This window comes from Silene latifolia, chromosome 1 (genome assembly GCF_048544455.1).
Source record: "Silene latifolia isolate original U9 population chromosome 1, ASM4854445v1, whole genome shotgun sequence".
Classification (NCBI taxonomy): Eukaryota; Viridiplantae; Streptophyta; class Magnoliopsida; order Caryophyllales; family Caryophyllaceae; genus Silene; species Silene latifolia.
Window position 1 is genome coordinate 2,886,218 of NC_133526.1, and position 23,297 is coordinate 2,909,514.

The window sequence follows — 23,297 nt, forward strand, 5'->3', positions numbered from 1 at the left end:
TCATGGGTTAAGTTTGGTTAGAATGATCTAATGTAAAACATAAACTACATTACAAAGATTAGGCACTTAAATACACATGAACGGAATCCGTCATTCAAGGAAAAAAAACTTTTGTTTAATTTGTCGGGTTTTATTGTTTTAATGGGTGTCTCGAAATTATGGTTTATTATTGTTTTGGCTGTGATTTGTGTTAGTAGTTCAACTGAGGAACTTGTACCTGATTTTTACAGGGAAACATGTCCATGGGTTGAAAATGTTGTGAGTTTTGTTGTAAGGAGTCGGGTTTTAAAACAACCTCGTGTTGCGGCTCAGTTGCTTAGGCTTCACTTTCATGATTGTTTCGTTCAGGTAAATCGAAATCTTCTTCAACATCTCAACTCAACTGGTCGACTGACTATTATTTCATAATGTAAGAAACGCGTGTCTGACACCCATGACGAAAAATTCCATTCATTAACTTAACTGTCTGTTGTTTTAAGGGGTGTGATGGATCAGTGTTGTTGGACAACCAAGGAGCAATAGTAAGCGAAAAACTAGCAACACCAAACTTGAATTCCCTAAGAGGTTTTGATGTAGTAGACGAGATTAAGGCGGCTGTGGAAGAGGCGTGTCCATTGACTGTATCCTGTGCAGACATCCTTGCCATTGCTGCTCGAGACTCTGTCGTTCTGGTATTCCTCTCACTCTCATCTTTTCACTTCTGTACTGAGATTGACAGTCTGACAGTACAGAACTGTACACTAACCGATGTTTTCCGAAATATATAGAGAGGAGGACCGTCATGGGAAGTTTTGCTTGGCAGAAGAGACTCACTGACTGCTAGCTTAGTCGATGCCAATACATTCATTCCGACACCCAATTCTTCACTTGATGCTCTCATTGCCAATTTTGCGCTTCAGGGCTTGGACATCAAGGACTTGGTTGCTTTGTCAGGTACAAATTACTCATTTTTACGAGTTTATTTTTCTTCGCCCTAAAAGAGACGAGTTTATTTTTCTTCGCCCTAAAAGAGACGCATTCTGGAATTTTCGGAAGTTAAAGGGGTTTCACATCACACATTGTGGAATTTTCGGAAGTTAAAGCGGGTTTGGATCCCTGATCATGAGTATCTGACTCATTTCCATATGATTTGAACTATAGATCCCGCGTGAATGCGCAGTTTTTAAATAAGAATATTAAAGAAAATAACAATTATACAACTAACATTTAACTCAATTTGAAATTTAATTGTAAAATTTATTATTATTAATGTTTTGTATTAATCGGTGGTGGAAAAAGAAAAGTTCAGTATAATCAAGCTGTAAATATAATATAATAAAAGTACAATTACAGATATGATATAATAAAAGCCCAACTACAGATATGTTCTAATGAAAGCCCAATTTAGCCAAATTTATTTAGGCGGGAAAATTTGAGAGTTCTCTTATTCTTTTAGTATGGGGAAGTATACGGTGGACGGGAGAGTCTGAGATTGAACAAGCACAAATCTTTTGAGTGCAGGTGCCCACACGATAGGAGTAGCGCGATGCACAAGTTTCAGGCAACGGATATATGACATGAGTTTGGAAGAAAACATCTATGAAAGATATTCAGGGTTCCAGAAATCACTAGCATCAATATGCCCAGCATCAGGACGCGACAATCAAATAACCCCTCTCGATTATAGAACTCCAGCATTTTTCGATAATCATTATTATCTGAACATACTGGAATCGAAAGGGTTACTGCATTCTGATAATGTCCTAGTTGTTGAAGATCAAGGAGGCGAAATAGAACAGCGGGTTTGGGATTATGCAGCAAACACTGAACTGTTTTTCGAGTCTTTTGCAGATTCCATGGTTAAGATGGGTAATATCAAGGTATTAGTTGGTGTTGAAGGCCAAATCAGGGAAAACTGTAGATTCATCAATCTTTAATACATAATTTCGCAATCCAATGTCGTTCCATATACTCAAAAATGAAATCAGAGTACAATTGTTACAAATGACATTCTATTTTCTGTATTCCCGGTGTTCATTTCGCACCAGTACAACTCTTCGGTTCACTGAGATGTTCAACTTCATGGTATCAACCATACTCGTATTATTTTGAGGTAGTTCAATTCCACAGGATCCGATATCTAAAATAATTTACGCTTGTTTATCAAAATGATGTTACCGTTTAGGACACGGTCCTCAGTTGGCATTCGATTGTATTGCAGTTGTTACTCATCATCAGCTACACAAGTCTATCAATCATTTTCCAATATTCACAAAGTCACATATACAAGCTCTACTGAATCAACGTCACAAGTCAACACATCTGCAACTAGACCTGTCGAAACTCGACCCAACCCACCCGACCCATTTTTAGGGTTACAAACCCGGTTTTTTGAACCACTGCCCACTTGACCCGAAGCCGAAAAGACCCGTTGTAACGGGTCGACACGTTGGTTAAAAGGTAAATCATGAATTTTATTAAAGTATTAATATATTTATATATTACAGTATATTTTAAAAAATAGTTAATTTTTTTTATTTAATAATAAAATAATTATTAAAAATATTATTTTAATAATTAGGGTTAATTGATAAACAATAGCAATTTAAGGACTTTTTCATAAAAATAATCAATAATTAGTAATCAGTACTAAAATATTAACTTTTTTTCTAATGATAGGTACCAAGTCGCCTAAAAATCCAATCTTAACCTACTCAAAAAAGTCCTACATTCAACCTAAGAAGCCCTAAGCCCCTAACCCAACCTGTGACCCATTTGACCCGACTCATATCTAACCCAGTATTTGACCCGACCTGTATTCTAACCCGACCAGGGACCTGACCCGTATGACAGATCTATCTGCAACCGAGCCCAAATACGACACAGTCCTAGAATATTTTTCTAAGATGAGCCCTCGGCCTTTAAGATTTAAGAAAGGCCTTAACTAAAATAAATCATCATCAGAATGGAATTTTTTTCTCATCCACAGCACATAAGTACTGTGTAGGAAGGTGTCCTAAGATTATTTTCCATATTTCATCACATGATGGTAAGTCTCGTGCAAGACAGTTTTACAAATGTCTTGTATAAAACATTTAACAATAATTGTTTTATATAAAATCGTTTTACACAAGAATTTGTATCGATATATAATAAGGGATTGTTCAGTAGTGGCAGTAAATATATTGGTTCGATTCAGCCAGCGATTGTCCTCAACTTTACTCAGAAGAGGGAGCTTGTTATCCTCATTACAATCCCTTTAATATAATGTGTGAGACCGTCTGACGATAAATTAATATGAGACCGTCTCGTATAAGAATTAGTGTCAAGAAAATATTAAAAGGGCATCAGTTCTCCAAGGTTATAACATCAATGAAAAGTTCAGACGCAAATTACCCATTTGACAGATTGAATTTCATCATATGCCCAAATTTATTACGTAAAAAAAAAAAATCAACAAAAAAAAAGAAAAAATTTATTATAATTTTGGAAAAATAATTAGTAAATTGACGATCAGAACCTGTCGAGAATTCGTAGACTCATCAAATAAAATTCAGTGGATTGAGCTTGAATTTTATCGTCATTTCGTCCTAATTAATTTAAATCTAATAAAGTAGAAAAACCCAAAAAAAATGAAATTTAAAAACTTCAAATTAACCAATGAAATATATGTAAGAAAAAATAGACAAGAAAAGAATCGGATTGAAGAAGATGAATAGTTGTGATTTGTGAAAGGGAGAAAAGGGGCGGAGGAGTATTTATAAAGCGTAAGAACCCTAATTTTTGCAAAGAAGGAGACTCAAAAGAATATAGGTAGCCGTCCGTTTGAGTTGGGTTTTGATAGTGGATAATCGGGTTACTCCGTCCGTTGTAATTGGTAGACCTGGCAAACGGGTCAGTCAGGTCGGGCTACTTCGGGTTGGGTTAGTTTGGGTGCATTGTATTTTCGGGTTAATTCGGGTCGAGTTATGTTGTTTCGGGTTTCAAATCTTTTTCAATATGTTGGTCGGATCAAGCGGGTCAGGTCATTTTCGAATTGGGTTATTTCGGCCCGAGTGATTTTGGATCTCAGTTACGGATGAACAAAAACCTAGGTCGGATTGATTTTGTCAGGCCTAGTACTCGTAGTCTGAGTTAATGGTTAGTAGTGTATTAGTTTATGTTATTTAGTTCGGGATTTTTAAGTAGATAGTCTCAGTTGGTCTCTCTTAAGACGAGCATATTCATTTTAAGACTAAAACGAGTCAAATAACATTACACATGGCTAGATTTGAGTGTCATTTGACAATTGTTGAGCTTTGTTTTTGTCTTATCTCTCCTATTTAACCAGTCTTAAATTTAAGACGAATATGCCCATCATAAACATGAAATTGTGCATCTCTTAACATTTTATCTTTTGTTTTCAAAATTGAATTTATATAGAAATTGTTTTAGTCAATTGATTAAGATGGAGGTACAGTGGTTATTAAATCCAACCGACCCAAAATGAAATCCTCGTCTCGACTCATGTAATCAGTCATTCAGTCATATCACTTTCTGGTCGGATCACGTTACGAGTCACTTACGACAAATATGGTGTCATTACTTTCTGGTCGGAACGGGTAATATGGTGTCACAAGATGAACAAAACCCGTTTCCTATTTTTGAATCGTCCAAATTTGACCCACCCGTATTCCAACCAAACTATTAAACATAAGTCAAAACCCAAGGCCGACCCTTCGACTTTTTGATACGTTCATCTGGACATGAACGAGCCTCCGAGGGACAATGCACACTGGCAGATGAAATTAACACACCTTCGACACTGTTTTTTCGTCTAATATACTGTAAAACACAGAAGTCAATACAATGAAGCGAGATTCGAGCAATATGGCTAAGACCTCACAATTATTATCAATGCTTGAGAACCAAAACTACTGTGGTAGCTCACAGAAAATATTCAATAATATACAAATGCAGTCCCAATTCCTAGCCTTTTTAAGTCATCTCCCAAAAGGAACCAAGACTGTGCTACAAGTACACTACAGCATAGTCGCCTCGTTTACATTAACCTACTTGTTTTAGAAGGCAAATGCGCCGGACATGTGTATAACAGAGAACAAACAGGACTACGGGGGTTCAAAGTTCAAACTATCTGATGTCACTGGAATATACTGCTAACTGAAGAATCATCGTGAACTCGCCAGATAGTTTCTCCCAGAAGGTTGGCTGTTGAAAGAACAGTCAGCTGACGGAAGGAGTTCTTTTCGGGTACAGGAAGTGTGTTCGTAACTATCACCTCTTGGAACAAACCACTTGACAATCTCTCTATTGCAGGTGGACTGTAAATTAAATAATGACATCACTTACATCAACTAAAGCAGCTTATATGGTAAAAGTAGGATTGCAACATACTTCGTATTATACAGCAAATTCGATACAAGAACTCTAGGCATACTAGTGTGCAAAAAAAAAAAAAAAACCGTAAAACCATGAACAAACAATGCTAATCAGTGACTTTTACTGTTTAGTTAACTATATGCAAAAATTGAATGGTTTAATGATTCAGTTTAGGCTCTGAGTAAGAAGCAGATGGTACTCAGCAAGTCACCCTCATTAAGCTAAGAACTAAACCAAGAATTTTAAATAGTCAATCGCACAGCTATATAAAGCAACTATTTATGACCGATGAATTGCAGCTTCTTTTACTGGTAGCACAGTTATTTATGGCAAAAGCTATCAAATACTCCGGTATATATTTCCAACATTAAAGCTATACCTGAAAACAGCATGTGTGCAGCAGGCATAAACCTCTCTAGCCCCTTCTGCATGCAGCAATTCTGCACCTTTTGTAATCGTGCCTGGAATCGTCATAGTTTGTCATAAGAGAAAAAGATCAGAGTACCATATATCATTCCGAAATCCGAATGGAAAATAAAAACTTGACAAACTTTCAGCCAAATTATATCAAGAGTGTAGTCAGGACTCAGGATACATGAAAAAGAAGCCTTTTTCTAAGTTGATGTCCCGCCACAAACTCATTGTCAAAATAGACTTCGCAGTATACTTGTATCAATGTTATATACTCTTTCTCATCCAATCGAATCTAACTCTATGCTCATACCAATGTCACTTACCCACTCAAATATCTTTTCCCTAAAGAGTAATCAAGGAACAGTGAGTGACACGGGAAAAAAAAAAGTTCCGGATAAACAAAAAAACTAAATGAAATAAGGGATCGGGGAATTCAAGGTTATTTTTCAAGGCTTAATAGAGCAGCAAGAGATCCGTCGCTAAATAAAAAACATGACCTACCAGCAGTGTCAATCATATCATCCAACATTACAGCAACTTTTCCTTTCACATCACCAATTAGATTCATCACCTGCTTGTCAGGATAAACATTATAAGATACTTCTAGCAGCAGAGATTTGCAAAACAGATACCAATTGCTGATTGAAGAAATGAAAATAGATTAAATACAAAATGTGTTCCACGATACAGTAGATTAGAAGACATCAAGGAGCAAATAATCAACCTTCATAGAAAAATTAAAGGATTTCAACTATGGCAGAAACTCAGAAAGACAACATCATTCAGTTTAGAAGAAAAATAAGGCCTCAAGATGGCAAAATTATTCACACACAAAAGCTATAGACTTAAAATTGATCAACAAGCCAAGCAATCCTGATGAAATACAGTAGAGTGACTCGGTAAAGTAACTGTGCTTCTTTTCATTGTAAATGATCTGACGCAACTCCTGACACAATTTTTTTTTTTTGGGTATCAGGAAACAGACTCTCTATGTTAGCATAGGGGTAAGGTTAATTAAATCTGACCCCCTTAACTAACTTACTAACCAGTAACCCCTACTTTGCAGGAGCCCTAGAGGGACTGGGGTAGTGTTGGTTGCTGTTGTAGTCAAAATAATCATATATTTAACAGATATATCACCTCAGCAACATTATGACCATGTCGCCTCTTATCAACAATGGCCAAAGGTGCATCAGACAACTTTTTTGCGAATGCACGGGCTCTTGCCACTCCTCCAACATCAGGGGAGACAACGACCAAATCGCTTGAGGCAACACTCTTGCTGGCTAAGTAGTCAAGTATCACAGGCTGTAAACAAATTGACAAAAAAATCATCAAATACAAGTACATTCAAATACACTAATAAATTAAAATGAAATATAAACAACTTTCAGTACCTGACAATATACATGATCTACTGGAATATCAAAGTAACCCATCGATTGTCCAGAGTGGAGATCACATGCCAGTACTCTGTTTGCCCCAGCTTCGGTAATAAGATTTGCAACCATTTTGGCAGTGATAGCTTCACGCCCCTGAGTCTGTAATCAAAATATTAAACCAGAAAGATTAGTATTATATCCCCACTTTATAGCTAAATCTATAGATGTGCCACTAAGTGCCAGCACATGATGTGCACTTGCCTTCCTATCAGCTCTGGCATATCCATAGTACGGAATAACGGCAGTAATGGTTTTAGCTGATGCTCTACGACAGGCATCTATCATAATTAAAAGTTCCATGATATTCTCGTTTGCAGGAGGGCCGGTAGGTTGAATGATGAAGACATCACATCCTCTAACACTCTCTTCCAGCTGCACATAAATTTCACCATCTGCGAATCGCTTTATCTTCACCTTTCCCAGCTCCAAACCCATGTACCAGGCAATTTCCTATCACATCAAGAGTTAACAAATTGAAAACTGGCAAGGCTATCGGAGTATTGTCAAAAGGGGTTTAGTACAATTGCAACTAATTTTGCGAGGCAAGGAGAAAGACAAAAGTATAAGAGGCATCAAACTAGAAGTCTAGAACAGAACAGACCTTAGACAGCGCAGGATTCGCCAAGCCAGAAAATAGTTTCAACCTCGTACCACTCCTATTTACAGAATTCTCCAGCCGCTTTGATTGCAAATATTTTGGCAAACTTTGCTCGTCAAGAATTGGGACCAACGGCCTTCCATTTGGCAATTTCAAGGACTCACTCGCATTACATTTCTACCAAAAATAACAAAACTTGTGTCAATAATTTGACTGTCCACACAAGTCGTGTAAATTCCACAAGTACATACAAATTTTGGAGTTATCCAATCTAACGCTCTCATAACATCATAACACCCAAATTTACCAGACTTGTAACCACCCATGTGACCCATTTGATCAGTCTACAACCCTACATGAAGGGACTTCCTCCTCCATGTTAAGTAATTATCTTATAAGACCATTGTAAGATGTACAACGACCTTACAAGGCCAATGCACGCCATACTATGGTCTTACATGATAATTTGTGTAAAGTCGTTACTAACTCATACTCCCTCTGTCCCGGTCATTTGTTGTCTTTTTCCATATTGGGTGTGTGTCAGTCAATTGTATCCTTTCTGTTTTGAGAATAAACTTAATCAGCAATTTGATCATTCACATTCAGTTTGTTCCACTTGTCATTTAATAATTGGTCCCTTCCTTTTTCCTTGGTCTTTGTGCCAAAACCAAAGGACAACAATTAACCGGGACGGAGAGAGTAATCATTTATCATTTCCTACTTCATAAAATCTCACACTTCCTAAGTCCTAATAATTCGTTTACTTTTGAAAATTCTTTGTGACGACTATTATCAAAGGTAAACAAACGATTGGGGCGGAGGGTGTACTAGCTTATCATTTCCAGATGATGTTACTCATGTCAAAATCATCAAATTTTACACAAATTCAAGGTCTTTATCAGGCAACATACGTCAATATATACCGCCAATTTCAACACAAATATACAACAGATTACAAATTACACTATACTATACAAAAATTAGACTCTTAAGATTTAATTAAATTTAACTACATCACCTAATCTTAGTGTAAAATACTGGTAATAATCCAAATTTTCAGTTATTTTCAGTCACGATTGACGAACACTGATGAATTATCGTCAGCCAATTCAGTCCGTAGCTCAATCAATTAATAAATAGCTAGTAGCGAGTCTTGCTTAAGACCGTCTTAAGTTTAAGACATAATCATTATAACTAGCCTTAAATGAGCTCCATGGTATATTGGTATGGAGACCGTTTTAAACTAACGTTAAACGAACCACATATTACAGAAAAAAACCGTTTTAAGTTTAAGACGGTTCAAATGACATTTTGAGATTAATAAAATCATTTGAAAAGCCGCCACAAACGAAACATTCATCTTTGACCGTATCTTCAACAACGAGGAATTCAAACAAAAACAGCAGCATTGTACAAGCATGAATTTAATATAATTTAAAAGAGAATAACATACGACGGCGAAGCGAGGAGAAACGGAAGGAGGAGAAACAATGGCGGTGCGGCGAGAAGAGTGGAGAGAAGACGGCGAAATGGAAGGAGAACGAAGTGCAATTGACGCCATTGAAATGAAATGGAGGTGTTTGAAGGAGTGATTTGGGGATTAAATTAGGGTTTTTTGAAGATTAAATTGAATTTTAGGGGAAATTTGGTTAAAGATTCATGGATTTATTTACGAGGTATTGATTTTCTCAAGAATGGTGGCTTTGCCTGCTTGTGGAGAGACGGGGGCGGATTTTGTTGTCTTTGGTTTTTGTGTTGCGCAATTTGCGTATTTGCTCCACTTGTTTTATAGTGTACCGTATCGATGGTCGAAGTTTTTTTTTTTTTTTTTTTTTTTTTGCAAGTAAGGGAAATGGCTTTCCTTTCAAACCTTATTGGATCCGCCTAGTCCGAACTATTGCGAGTGTCATTACATCAGAGATCATAAGGAGAGTCCGGAGAACCCAAACCTTGAGGATACGCGACAGCACGGGAAGCCGGCACCTCGTTTAACAGACCCATAGGGCCACCGTGCAATACCACAGCACTCCCGTCTAGGAAGATGTGTTAACCATTTTCTTTTGAATTTAAAGTCACTTAATTTAAGTTTACTTCAGATTATATAAGTTCAGTTTAGTTCAGATCAGATTCTATAAGTTCAGTTCAGTTCAGATCCTATAAATTCAGTTCAGTTCAGATTCTATAAGTTCAGTTCAGATCCTATAAATTCAGTTTAGAAAAGTTATAGTATATAGAGTATTATTTTTAAAAACCGACGGAAAAATATTTGACATTATTAATTATTCGATACATATATACATTATTATTTTTAAAACAAAATTATCACTCTTCTCATTATTTTTTATCGTAATGTAAGCGTAATATAATGTATGAACAAACCAATGTATATAAAGCGGAAAAATGTTATTATCTTACCTTGTGTTTTAGACTATATTTTCTCATCAGTGTTCTCTCTTGGCTACCCACTAATTTCTTGTAAAAAATTTATTTAATCTCAATAAAATTTTGCGTTTATTTTTATAATAATAATAATAATAATAATAAAAGTTGTGGTTTTATAAAAAATAAATAAAAGAACTTAATAATAATAAAAATAAGAACAAGAACAGTAATAATAATAATAATAATAATTATAATAATAATAATAATAATAATAATAATAATAATAATAATAATAATAATAGAGTTAAATTAAAATTTAAGTTAATTTGAATTCAAATTGTGTAAGTTCAGTTCAGATCATATAAGTTCAGTTCAGTTCATATCTTATAAGTTCAGTTCAGATCCTATAAGTTCAGTTCAGTTCATATCTTATAAGTTCAGTTCAGATCCTATAAGTTCAGTTCAATTCAGATCCTATAAGTTCAGTTCAGTTCAGATCAGATCTGTTTCAGTTAAAAAAAACAGGGCCTTAATCTAGTGGTTAGGACGAAAATTGTGAGTCGTGTTTTATGTCTCGTGTTGTGGTTGTCTTTTTTGACCAATTAAGTAGGAAAATTTGCGAACATTCTATTTAACATGTAAACCCGTGTAACAAAAATGAAATGTGGTCTATTATATTCATTTTTATGGTAAATTGGATTTAGGGAGGATTGTTTTCAAGTTCGGGTTGAATCATATTTTATTTAAATAAAAAAAAAGGTTGAATATTTCATCAGGCTACCTTTTAATCTATTTCAATTACTTTTATTTCATTTTATCGAATATAAGTTAACTTTTAACTAGTCATGTCAAATATAGCCTTGGATTTCTATTCAACAATTACATTCCATATTCTACTTTGAAAAACATTGTATATGCCTCCACAAATAAACACACATTTATATCATAGAATCATACAATTTTTTTTGTGCAATTTCATTCTTTATTCGACTTACACTGAGATCATATCGAGAATCCAAAAAATAAAGGTAACCTAGCGTACTAAACAAATAAAAAATCATCCAAGCTAAAGAGATACTGTTATATCGTCAATTAATAAAATAATTCACAAGATGGTCAAAATTATACATTATTATAAACAGACTTATTTTCAACTCGTTTTATAAATTGTAAATGAAAATCTAAAGTGTCGAATAATCTTTGTGATATGGTAGGTGTTCGTAGAATATGTTTTGTTGAAAATGGTATGTGCTTTCTATAGAGAGATACTCCCTCTGTCCCGGTCATTTGTTGTTCTTTTCCATTTTGGGTGTCTCAGTCAATTGTTGTCATTTTTAATTTTAGGATTGCATTTGATGAACAATTTGGTCATTCACACTCAATTTCATCCACATGTCATTTAGTAATTGGTCATCTCCTCTTTCTTTGGTCTTTGTGCCAAAACCAAAGGACAATAATGGACTGAGATGGAGAGAATACTTACTTACGTAAGTGGAAGGAATTGCATGTCCAATTAAGTTGGTAATTACTCCGTAATTAACAAGCTAAGGTTAGGTCGTCGAAATTAATTCTCCAAGAAAATGTGCAATCGGGTCTAATTAATTGAGTAAATGTCTATACTTTTTAGGGGTAATTACTCTGTAATTAAGGTTAGGTCGTCGAATCTTCCATGTTCAAATAAAGGCAATGGACTTCGACGTAGGATTTTGGAAAATGGAATATGGTCTCTCGTGCTTACTTATCTTGACTTTCTTGTAGACGATCATAATAGATAATCATGCATCTCATTCTTTACGTAAAAATTTTAAATTATGATTTTTTATTATGTTAAAAAAATACTACTCCCTCTGTCCCACTCAATAATTTACATCCGCTTCCCCTAATAAAGTAAAGCAAATGCAAATTATTCACTGAGAATCTGAGATAGAGAGCGTACTTTTTTCGTACACTTTTGTATACTCTGTATAAATTTATCCGGCTATTTACTTTTCATAAGAAGTGTGTGTTTTCATAATAAACATACTCATTTTGTCACAGAATGTGACCAATTTTATTCGTAATCATTTACATAGTAATTTAGTATTACTTTTTTTTGAAATAGAAGAATAATTTCATTAATAGAACGCCATACGGCACTTACAAGGGATAACTATAATTGAAAACGAATCTATTAGAAACCAAAGAAAAATAAATTTCTTGTAAACTAGGGATCTCAAACCATGATCTGACAATTCGGCTCGGCCTCGTATCGCTATCTTCATGCAGCTTTTGATGAGGGGATCCTTCGTATGATAAATTGTAAAAGGAAAAATACCTCTTACTAGTTCCATAGATCGTTGACAAATAACTTGTATCCGTTGAAGTAATGTGCGACGAACCACCAACAAATTACTCTTGTCTATATTTTGATTGAAACTAAATCCAGGATTAACCGGAAAAACCCCGAAATAAAGGACAGAAAAAACTGAAAAACGATTCTCCCAAAAAGAGAGACTTTTATTGATCAGATGACAAATACGCATTGCTATTAATTGAAAGATGAAACAGTTTTGGGGCTTACCATCGATTAATTATCGATGGGAGCCTCGAAATTGATGGATGGAGGCTAGGGTTTTTTCAGAGAGAAGGAGGAGAGAATTGTTCTCTATTTGGTATCTAACAAATCTTTGCTTCACATATATACTTACTCATAATTTACTGGAGATTTCGATATTTCTTTTTAGTATGGTTTACATGATATTTTCTTCTTAGGGTGGTGTGTTATGATTTTGTAAAAGAAAAAATTTACACTATATGATTTCTTTCATTCAGTTTAGTTCATTTCATCTCATATCTTCACAATTAACTATTATTTCAGTTTAGTACCATTAAATTCATTTCAATCCAGTTCCGTTAAATTTAGTTCAATTTAACTCCATTAAATTCACTTCAGTTCAATTCAATTTAGCTCAATTAAATTCAGTTAAGTTCAATTCAGCTTATTTTAGCTGAAAAGAACAGAGTCAGGTGATCGGAGATTGATCTAATTTGAGCTCGAGATCCGTAGTCCAAGTACAATGAGAAAGCTATAATTACAGCTGGCCACCAACACGGTCTGTCCCGGCCCGACCCGGATCCAGCCCGCCTTGGTTCGTTATTTTATACGGCTTTTCCCGACCCGACCCCTAAATTTCCAGCCCGACCTGCCCTTGGCCCGCCATGAGCCCTGAACCGAGTCAAGCATATCCCGGCCCCACCAAGACCGCCTCCTGGCCTGGCTTGGGTCTGACCAGAAGAGCCCGGCTTGGCCCTAACCCGGCCCGGGTACAGGTCTAGCTATAATGACTTTTGAGACAAATTTAACGACCAAAATCAATAAGCATTCGAATGGGCTGTTCATCTAAAGCCCACCAAAATTAACTAATTGTTGATTGGGTCTATGAAGAGATTAGAACATGTATGTGTTGTGGGCTCCTTGTGGAGTGGACTTGGGACGTTGAACATTAGTAGATTATTGTACAAATAGAGTTTTGTTGTTTGTTCTAACACAAATTATTGTATGAGACTGTCTTATAGCATAAGACCAACCCATAATCCAAAAGCCCAAACAATTACTTAAAGCTCCCCTTTTTTAATCAAATAACCAAAAGTCCTTAATATACTTGTAAAAAAAATATTTTATTTTGATAACCTAAAATTTTATATATTAAGAAATTGTATATTTAAATATGTTAATTTTTATCATAAAATGTCGTGTTGTTAAAATAAAAATAGAATACTAATCAACTTAGAGGTGTTATTTTTGGGCTTCTCTCCTTTTGGGTCAGTCCTATGCTATAGGACGGTCCTATAGGAGAGTTGCTGTTGTTCTAATTGTTATTCGTCGTCGACATTATTTCAAATCATCGTCAGATGTTAGGGGGTGTTTGTTTCGTGCACGGATATGAGTTTAGAATCAGGAATCATACCCAGGTGGTATGGGTTTGGAACTTGATTCCTCATACCTTGTATTTGTTTCATTTTTGAGTGGTATGGGTTTGAACCTGAATTAAGGTTAAAATGCGTAAATTAAAATATTGTAAATAATAATTTTCAATATTATAAAATCACGAAAATGATTATTTAATCAAATAAGTATATAAAAAATTGGATTTATAATATGCTATAATTTGTTTTTTTTTTCATATTTTTGTTCATTTTAATTTGATACCCATGGGTATCAATCTCATACCACCCCTCCTTGGGTATGAGAAACCCATACCTCATGGGTTTGAGGTATGAGTATCAAACCCCCAAATTTGCCAAACAAACACTTGGTATGGGTTTGACTCATTCCAAACTCATACCTCATACCTTTCTTGTGTGAACCAAACACCCGCTTAATAAACTATCCAAAATGCCTTTCCCTTCTCTTCCTCCTTAATCAAATCACAAATACAAATATTTCACTAAAATCAAACACAAATACACAATAAGGAAAACCGCTTTCAAATTTTCTGTTAACCACAATGGATCGATTATAATTATCATTGATAATATTTATTAATTACAACAAACACTTTAATTTACAACGTCAAACTAACGGAGAGAGTGTTAAACCATTCGAATCAAATATCGTTAAATTAATCGAATTAAAAGAATCAAAACATCGTTATCTAAGCGATTTACAAAAACAAAATTAGGGAGAAGGCACGTTGTCTGGCTCATGCCAAACTCACCAAAATACAGTCCAAGCCCGGCCCATATCTTTAAATATTGTTTTTTTTACAATCCGGGCGGATTGATGGGCTGCCATTTTCCAGCCCTCTGGAACGGGTCGAGCCGAGCTAGCTTAGCCCGAATTACGCCACGTTTTTTTAGATTGAAACTGTCTGAACTGAATTGAACTTAATGAAGTTGAACTGAACTGAGGTGAGAGTTAATTTGTGAAGAGAATGACTGAACTAAATAGAGCTAAACTTGATTTAAATAAGTTGAAATTAAGTCCAAAAGAACATGACCTAAATTAGTCACCTCTAATCATAATAACATTTTACATTTTATTACCTAGACAAATCTTTTGGAGATTAAACATCAAAAGGTAAATATCCATAAAATTAGAGCAATATTCACTTGGTAGCAAAGAAAAGAAGGCTTTCACTTAACTTATTCTAAGCCCCACATTGAAGTAGTAGGGTGTGTAGGTGACATGTAAAGAACTAGTAGCCTAGTAGAGGGCGGCTAAACCATGAACTTTATGGTAAAATCTAGTGCTTTTGATTAATTAAATTTTCTTGGTGTTTATTTTTATCATATTCTTGCTAAAAGTAGACATAAAAACAAAGGTAAAATTCAGAAATATTCTTAAACTTGGGCCAACTTAAGAATAAGATAACTTGTTTGAGTGACCCATTAAATTTAGCATAGCCTTTTTTGATCACTTCTACTAGTTGCTACTTCACACTTTTCCTTGTCATTTGGAGGTTGATGTTTGAATCCAATTCTTGCTTTCACACCCTCATAGTTCGATGAGGGGTGTTTTGATTCTGACGGGTTTTGAATTTTGAACTCATGTCATGTCATAAATGTCACTATCCTATTATTAGGTGATTTTACCGGCTAAATTTACTGAGTTGAGAATGACTTTAGTCTTGTATGTCATATAGTTTAAGTTGTTGGTTCGATGGAACTCTCGAGCCGATTTTCATTTTGGGTAAGACAAGATTGGGTACATATGACGCCCTTACCCTACAATTTGCAGGAGCTACTGTATGATGATCTTCAAACTCATGTCATAAGTATCAGTATATCACTATCACGTTCTATGATGACGTTACCAACTAAACTTGTTGATGTTTGAGAAAGGCTTTAGTCTTGTACGTCTTTGATTCGTCGTGAACTATTAACCGACTAGATTGGACGTGCCCCTATAATTTACGTTGTTCATTTGGTGTAATTCCCGAAACAACTTTTATTTCATTTTCAATTTTCAGTATTAGGCAAGACTGCATACATAAGACACCATTACCTTGCAATTTGCAGGAGCGTTTGATAAGTTGAGGTAATGTTGTCGTTGTTGTAATAGAAAGCATAAAGGTGAATGCATGAAATTATTGTACATGACTGTTAGGAGAGCAAAATTCTTAAAGAAAAAGAAGAAGAAAGGGACGTGAGTGAGTGAGTGAGTGAGTGAGTGTGTGTAAAACTGAAAACGATTTGCATTCATATACAAACATTTCAAATTTTGTGTTTTTAGTGTTTATATTCAACAATGCAAAAAGGTAGTAAAAGTAACTGTACTAACTTTAACAAAAAATGTCATCTTTTGATGCACTACAAGGACTAGTCACTACAAGAGGTGACTGGAATGATCGGGCCTGATAAGCTTGACTCGAGACCTGGAATATACCCGTATTGTACAATCCGACTCAAAATTCTGAAACCGCCTCATTAGTCGTGACCACAAACAGTAAATTTAGACCGTATTTTGAGGCATTTAGTTGCAATTATTCCGAAATTAATATCATGACGATTCCAAGATCAAATCTCAAACGGAAATTTAATACGATGGGTAAAGGGAGAGTAGAGACAAATGCCTCACCTAAACACTAAAGTGAAAGGAGAAGGGTAAGGAGATAGTATGAAGAAAGTGAAAAAGGTGGTGTCTTGCTCTCTAGAGAGTTTACCACTCGTCATGATGGCACAAAGATCAAGAAAATGAGAGACGTATGCTTTAAAAATAGTATGCACATGTGAAGAAAAAAAAAATTACATACTTAAAACAAAAACGTAAAGAAATGACTGAGACTCCAAATAAAGAAAACGTAGAGAATTGATCAGACGGAGCGAGTATGAAACACAACTTGAAGTTGAGACAAAAAAGAAGCATGAGGGGTAAAAGATGTTGTAGATAAAACTTATCATGATAAGTGATAACTAATTAAAGAAACAACATGGAAAGCTGAAGTAGACATTAAAGTTTAAAGAGCTCTTTTCTTCAAGCATTCATACTTGATATAAGGTCATATAACCCCACATCCATGTAAGCAAAGGTTAAAGCTTAAACAAGAACCGCTTGAGTTAAAACGTCGCTTTTATCCGTAAAAGCGAGCAAAGGGAGCTTAATCTCTTTTGATGATTAAGGTAAAATGAGGTTAAAGTTATCATAATTATTGCAGGGCAAATTCTGTAGATGTTCTGTTTTTAGCAGGATTTTGTGTAAGCATTGGAGTAAACCTATGTTATTCAGACTCGGCTGTAAGTGTTGGACATGACACTCTGTCAGAATATCGAATATTGTTATATTTCGTGAAGTTTTAAATTTTTGGTCTAAAGTGAAATGCCAAATGTTGTGTCGGAATAACAATCAGAATGCACTTCATTGGTGCATTGCAAAGTATCAGTGTGATGTTTTTAAAGAATTAGGTCACATTCTGAAAGGTAATATTTTGTTTTATAAGGAAAAAAGGATGTTGTAGAAGAATATATGATTAAAAAGACATACTCATATTAAAGTACACCCACTGAAAATTACATTACTCCGAAATTACATTCGAAAAGACGGAAAATGACTAAAAAGACATACAAGTACCAGTAGGTCATCAGATCAGCTAGTGAAAATTCTGTAAAAAGGCGATTGTCACCAGGAGATGTTTTTTTTCCCAACGGTCTAAAACAAACGTATTTCAGTATCGTGCTTGGGAGAATTACTTTACTGGTCCATGCTTTCGGTATGATAATCCAATAACACACTAAAAAAGGCGCTGTTTTGGATGTGTTGGAAACTCGGCTGTTTTTGAGGTTTTGAACCAGATGGTTCAGAAGGAATTGGGATTTTGATAGTCGTAATTGAAAACATCAGCATTTTCATGATATCCCATGTAATCCATGTTACCAGAGTACGGTGACATGAAACCGAGTTGATTCAGATTATCCTGATCAATTTCTCCGAAATTTGAGTATGATGTACTTGGAGAAACACCTTGCTGTTGGCCAGGCTGCCATTGAGCCATTGAATGATCAAAGTCAAATTGCGAGTAGTAGTCAGATGACATTTCCTGCCCTTGTGAGTATTCCTGCATTAAACATTCAAATCATTGAAACCGTTCAGTCATCGACAGTATGAAATAATGCATCGCTGCAACAACATTATCCCAATGCAGTCAGATGCGCAAGTAAACAATTCAACCAGATAATGAAAGTACCTTTGAGGAATCGAGAATCAGGTCAGGCGAAACCCACATTGAAGCAGTTGCCTCAGTTTCGGTCCTGGGTGTGATATACGGAGAAGAAATAGGGCTGGAATAGGTACTGCTATTATACTGACAGTCACTAGAGACAGTCAAGGGTTCATTTGAAAGAGCTTTACTGCTTGAACTGCTTCCGACTCCTTTAGCTTTCACGCCTTCATTGAAACCGTTCTTCTTAACAACACGAGTCAAAGCGAAAGCACCCTAGAAGAAGGAACATCATAAGAAACTGAGGTCAATATCCTATGCTACTGACAGTCACACAGACAGACAGAAGGTGAGTTTCTTACATGAGCATTTTGTGTGTCATCAGAAAGGCGATACTCATGCATTACCCAGTCAGTCCGATTTCCCAGGGGAGCGCGCCCTTGGTAAAATACAAGGGTTTTCCGAAACCCTGTCACAGAATCAGACTCACAGACAACCTTCCGATCTTTTCCTGTCGCTTTCCAGTACCCAGCTTTGGTCGCTCTATTCGTTGTAGAGCCATTTGGATACTTCCTGTCTCTTGGACAGAAAAAGAACCACTCCATATCTCGTTTCGGAAGGAATGATTTCTCTGCCATTTATTAAACATATCTAAATGTGAAAAGATATCCAACAACATTAAAAAATCATAATCATTTCATCTCCAATATAAGTTAAGAATACGAGGTAGGGGAGCCTGTTAGCAACACAAAAAGGCTGTTTCTGCTATATTAACGTCTCAAAAAGTCGATAATAATTCTACTAGTCTAATTTTTCGGTATACCTGGCAAGTCCCATGGATCAAACTTATAGAAATCGATCACCGGAATAACTTCAAGCTCAATTTCAAGTTTTTCAACCTTCCTTTTTAAGTAGTAACCTACAAGCTCTTCATCAGTTGGATGAAATCGGAACCCGGGTGGTAATGTTGCACCTCCCATTATATCAGTCTAGCTAATAAAGAGAGAACCAAAAACACAACACTAAAAAAAAAACAAATTGACTTTACTGTCCTAGTAATCCTACGCGGCTTGAATTCAGACTAAATTGGATGGTACGTCAAGTAACAACACTATAGGTGTCCAAAATTTGGAAAATCCAAAAATAGAAACTTTTGCCAACACAAAATTTACTTTCAAGAATAACAAAAAATTCCCACAAAATGCATCCTTTGTAGACAAATAGCATTGTTTTTAAAAAATCCTTATATTTATTTTAGTTTATCAATAATACACCCACTAATTTCCCAAATTTGACCAATTAAAAATTGAAAACACAAGAAATTAGTTCAAATTACTAGGAAAAGATCAATTTTAATCAATACCCACTAGCTTAAATTAACCGAAACTCGTAAAAAATTCGTTAAAATCACCAAAGATCACGACTTTAATAATACCCAGAACTCCAGAAGCTAAATAATGCCCAATTATGTGTTTAATAGCCAAAGTTGGAAGCTAAAGATTACTAAAAGTTTAAAATTTTAAGCCAATTTTACTTAAAAGTGAAGATTACATTGACAAATTTGATTGCAAAATGTTGTAGAAATTGTAATTGGAAAGAGATGAGAAAGGAGAGGAAGGGAGAGATGAAGTAGGAAAGAGGTGTATATATAGGTGTTGGGGATGGAATAAACGGTCCAAAAAAATTCGCATTAACATTTAACCGAACACAAAATCTCATTGAAGACGGCGCGTATCAGTCACTTTGAAGTGACGAATACCATTTTCTCTCACAAATGACCCAAATAGAGGAGAGATGGAAGCACATGAGGGTGCCCCCACCTTGTTCCCCCTATCCGTTTTGTGAGTGGCATTACCCGTCACTTGCTCCGACCTGTCTTCAGCAAGACTAACTGTTAACCGAAAGGGCACAAGTTATTACACATTCATTTTAGTCCGGACAAACAGATCGGGTTGTGTCGGTCATATTTGTGTCACATGTAAAATAAGTTATAAACCCTTCAACCAAAATTCAACGCAAATAATTCTTAGGATGTACTCAATTACATAAATAGGCCATCAAACCTCAGCCAAATTTGTTAATTTCGTGTCGGGTTTGCATCGTGTTTTCGTGTCAATGTTTAAATAAAAAGTGTAAATACACCTATGTGATGGAGGATCAAAATAACTTAGGGTTAATTTAATAGATATGTTATTCGAACTCGTGTTTAGAATTAAATTTTCTGTCGTATTCGTATTGACCCACTTATATAAAAGGATCATTAATTCCCAACCTAAACCCGTTAAATTCGTGTTGAATTCGTGACGTATTTTCAAGGCGTACGTATCCCTCTTTGTGAACACTAATTTTAGTGGTATAATTCATTTATATGAGTAAGTAAATGAATGCTTTTTTATGCTTAAAAGTATCGTTTTATACTGTAAGACGGTGTTACACGATAATTATGGTAGAAAAGAGTGTACTTTTAGGGAGGGGGAGTTTGCTTGTCTGGTGTTACCCTAAAAAATTCCAAAGAGTGTGGGGGCCAAATTTTGTGTTCAAAGTGACAAAGTTACTTTTCTAGTTCACATTTGGACTTGTTTGTTTTATTATGTTGGCTTCATCCCGCTAAAACCCAATTGTTGTAACCGTTTTTCAAATTTAGGGTTCTCTTAATTTCCCTTCAAATTAGCCAAAAAGTGTCCCTTTAGGTGGAATATGATTTGTATAAGTACAATTAAGCTTATATTTGTTGTATCAATAAGATTTTGGATTATATATTTGGTAGTTAAGATTTTAAAAATGGATGAAAAAATATAGTTAGCTCAGGCCGACTTGGGCCGATCCGTTTATGTTGTCTGGTAACCTTTTCGCATGCTCATGTGGCTCGATTGGGGCTTGCCCCAACCCCCTTATGGTACGTGTCAGGTTTAAGTCCTTAATAAGCGGGTTAGGGATAAGTTTGAGCCAACTTGAGTATCCGATCCTTCCCATCGGACGGACTAGTTCAGGGTCTGAATTTCTAGGCCCAACCTGATCCTAACTATGCCGCACATGCCAGATCTACATTAGCTTACCTATGTTAAATTAAATTCATTCAAATTTTATAAGATTATCATGGATAATTTGTATTATGCTCGAAATATTTCACAGATAAAATAATTTAACGATAATTTGTAAATATAAATCTTAAATATTGAATTCTAAAACATTGAGTAAAAAGTAGGATATTTATAAACTCACTGACTATTGAGTAGTACTTTGTGAATTCTATTATAACACCTATTAGGTCGTATCGTCCTTACATCGTGTGTTGTCGGTCTAACCCAGATCCCGACCTATCGCCCTTGTCCATGTCCGTGTTCATGTCCAACCTTATTCATGTTCGAACAATCTTTTCTAATATCTGAGCTAGACGGTTAAGGAGGGAATAAGGGGTTTTCTTGGTCAAGTCATGGTAAGAATGTTCAGTAGGTCTCCCTTGCGACGGGTCGGATATTGCGACGGGTAATATGTGAGTGGAAATGGGTAGAGGGGACAAGGTGGGTACCACCCCATGTGCTTTGTCTCTCACCCTTATGGGTTTTTTGTGAGACGATATGGTATCCGTCGCAAGTTTGCGACGGATACCCTCCGTCATAAGGGAGATTTTGTGAAGAATGTTAACCTAAGCACCTCCACGTCAAAATGAGTAGGACATTCTCACTTTTTGCCTTTGATTTTATGTGATATCGTCATTGCTTGGTCCCATTATCACATAAAAGCCAACCATTTCTATACTTTGTGGGACATCCATATGCCCTTTCCACTTTTTGTAAGTTCACACGAGACTTGTAATAGCCTTTTAATTATCGCAAAATCTCATTTAAGACGGAAATGAATTTTGAACAAACTATTTTCATATATGGCACGTGATTTAATTTATCGAATTATGGTTATACTGTCTATACTATAAATTTTGGAAAATTTTAAACAAGACTAAAGTCTTATTATTTTTGGCTTAATTTCTGCTCAGCTCTACACAAATACTATCTTACAACCAGTTGTATAGTAACATTGTACAACTGCCTCAAAATTGTTGAGCTTTTACACAAAGTTGTTGAGTTATTTTACAAGTTATTGAGCTATTTTACGAAGTTATTGAGCTTAATAGTTATTGTGTTAAGCTCAATAACTTTCCATCATAGCTCGATAATTTTGTTAGTAGAGCTCGATAACTTTATAACAAAGCTCAACTACATTGAATAAGTTGTATATACAACCAGTTGTATAATACATTAACTGCTCAGCTCTATTCAGTTTGATTCAATTTAGCCCTGTTCCATTTAGTTCAACTTAATTTCGCTCATATTTAGTAAGTTGTAGTAGTGCATTGATTAGAAGGTGTGATAAAGTAGCTACTTATTTGTGCTATGAAAATGAAGCAATAATACTCTCCACGCGTTAAGTTAGTGCATTATCTACGCCAATGTAATGGTGGTATATGCAATATGCAATATGCAATATGCTCCATCAAAAGCTATGGTAATCATGGAGATTAAAGTACAACGTAATCTCTTTTAGTTTAGAGTTCATACTGCTGTATTTATAGTGTTTCCAAAATAATCAGTGGCGGAGCTAGGATTTGAGCTTATAAGGGGGCGGAAACTTTTATAGAAGGCGGATGAGTAATAAAATAAGGCACACCCGAAAAAAAATCGAAAAACTTAACTAAAAACACTAAAAATCTCAACCGTCAGGAGGATAAGAGCAGCTGCTAGCCTCTCCTTAACTCCACCACTGGTAATAATGTAGAAAAAGGGACAATAAAGGCCATTTATAATAATTGAGGATTACAAACAGACAATGCTCGTGAAACAATTTAAGTTGAACGACCCCAATAAGCTAGTAAAGTAGTAAGTGACATGTTTTTCACAAATTCATACTTCCTCCATTCAACTTTTATCACCCCACTTCAATATAATACTCCTCTCATTTATTAGAGAATTG

The 23,297-nt window shown here is 35.4% G+C and overlaps 3 protein-coding genes and 4 non-coding genes across 7 annotated transcripts; 1 reads left to right on the forward strand and 6 right to left on the reverse strand.

The window, feature by feature from the left end:
- Positions 1 to 141: 141 nt before the first annotated feature.
- On the forward strand, positions 142 to 2,322 carry LOC141592887 (peroxidase 20). The gene is made up of 4 exons (XM_074413774.1): positions 142 to 348; positions 480 to 671; positions 768 to 933; positions 1,501 to 2,322. Exons 1-4 carry the CDS (start codon positions 142 to 144, stop codon positions 1,914 to 1,916), a joined length of 981 nt encoding a protein of 326 aa, XP_074269875.1. The 3' UTR covers positions 1,917 to 2,322.
- A 610-nt stretch (positions 2,323 to 2,932) lies between these two features.
- On the reverse strand, positions 2,933 to 3,030 carry LOC141622649 (small nucleolar RNA snoR31/Z110/Z27). The gene has a single exon (XR_012533051.1). It is a non-coding gene; the product is annotated as a small nucleolar RNA snoR31/Z110/Z27 (small nucleolar RNA).
- Positions 3,031 to 3,139: 109 nt separating this feature from the next.
- LOC141624107 (small nucleolar RNA R30/Z108) lies at positions 3,140 to 3,238 on the reverse strand. The gene has a single exon (XR_012533922.1). It is a non-coding gene; the product is annotated as a small nucleolar RNA R30/Z108 (small nucleolar RNA).
- An 80-nt stretch (positions 3,239 to 3,318) lies between these two features.
- LOC141622657 (small nucleolar RNA Z101) lies at positions 3,319 to 3,410 on the reverse strand. The gene has a single exon (XR_012533053.1). It is a non-coding gene; the product is annotated as a small nucleolar RNA Z101 (small nucleolar RNA).
- Positions 3,411 to 3,488: 78 nt separating this feature from the next.
- On the reverse strand, positions 3,489 to 3,568 carry LOC141622713 (small nucleolar RNA snoR14). Its single transcript, XR_012533072.1, has one exon. It is a non-coding gene; the product is annotated as a small nucleolar RNA snoR14 (small nucleolar RNA).
- Positions 3,569 to 4,838: 1,270 nt separating this feature from the next.
- Positions 4,839 to 9,577, reverse strand: LOC141592911 (ribose-phosphate pyrophosphokinase 2, chloroplastic). The gene is made up of 8 exons (XM_074413801.1): positions 9,266 to 9,577; positions 7,816 to 7,989; positions 7,416 to 7,664; positions 7,170 to 7,313; positions 6,913 to 7,080; positions 6,274 to 6,343; positions 5,738 to 5,819; positions 4,839 to 5,300 (listed from the first exon to the last, which is right to left on the reverse strand). The coding sequence occupies exons 1-8, from the start codon at positions 9,371 to 9,373 to the stop codon at positions 5,120 to 5,122; spliced, it is 1,176 nt and encodes a 391-aa protein (XP_074269902.1). The 5' UTR covers positions 9,374 to 9,577; the 3' UTR covers positions 4,839 to 5,119.
- Positions 9,578 to 17,637: 8,060 nt separating this feature from the next.
- LOC141643857 (NAC domain-containing protein 71-like) lies at positions 17,638 to 19,940 on the reverse strand. The gene is made up of 4 exons (XM_074453219.1): positions 19,153 to 19,940; positions 18,692 to 18,960; positions 18,357 to 18,605; positions 17,638 to 18,227 (listed from the first exon to the last, which is right to left on the reverse strand). Exons 1-4 carry the CDS (start codon positions 19,307 to 19,309, stop codon positions 17,970 to 17,972), a joined length of 933 nt encoding a protein of 310 aa, XP_074309320.1. The 5' UTR covers positions 19,310 to 19,940; the 3' UTR covers positions 17,638 to 17,969.
- Positions 19,941 to 23,297: the final 3,357 nt, after the last annotated feature.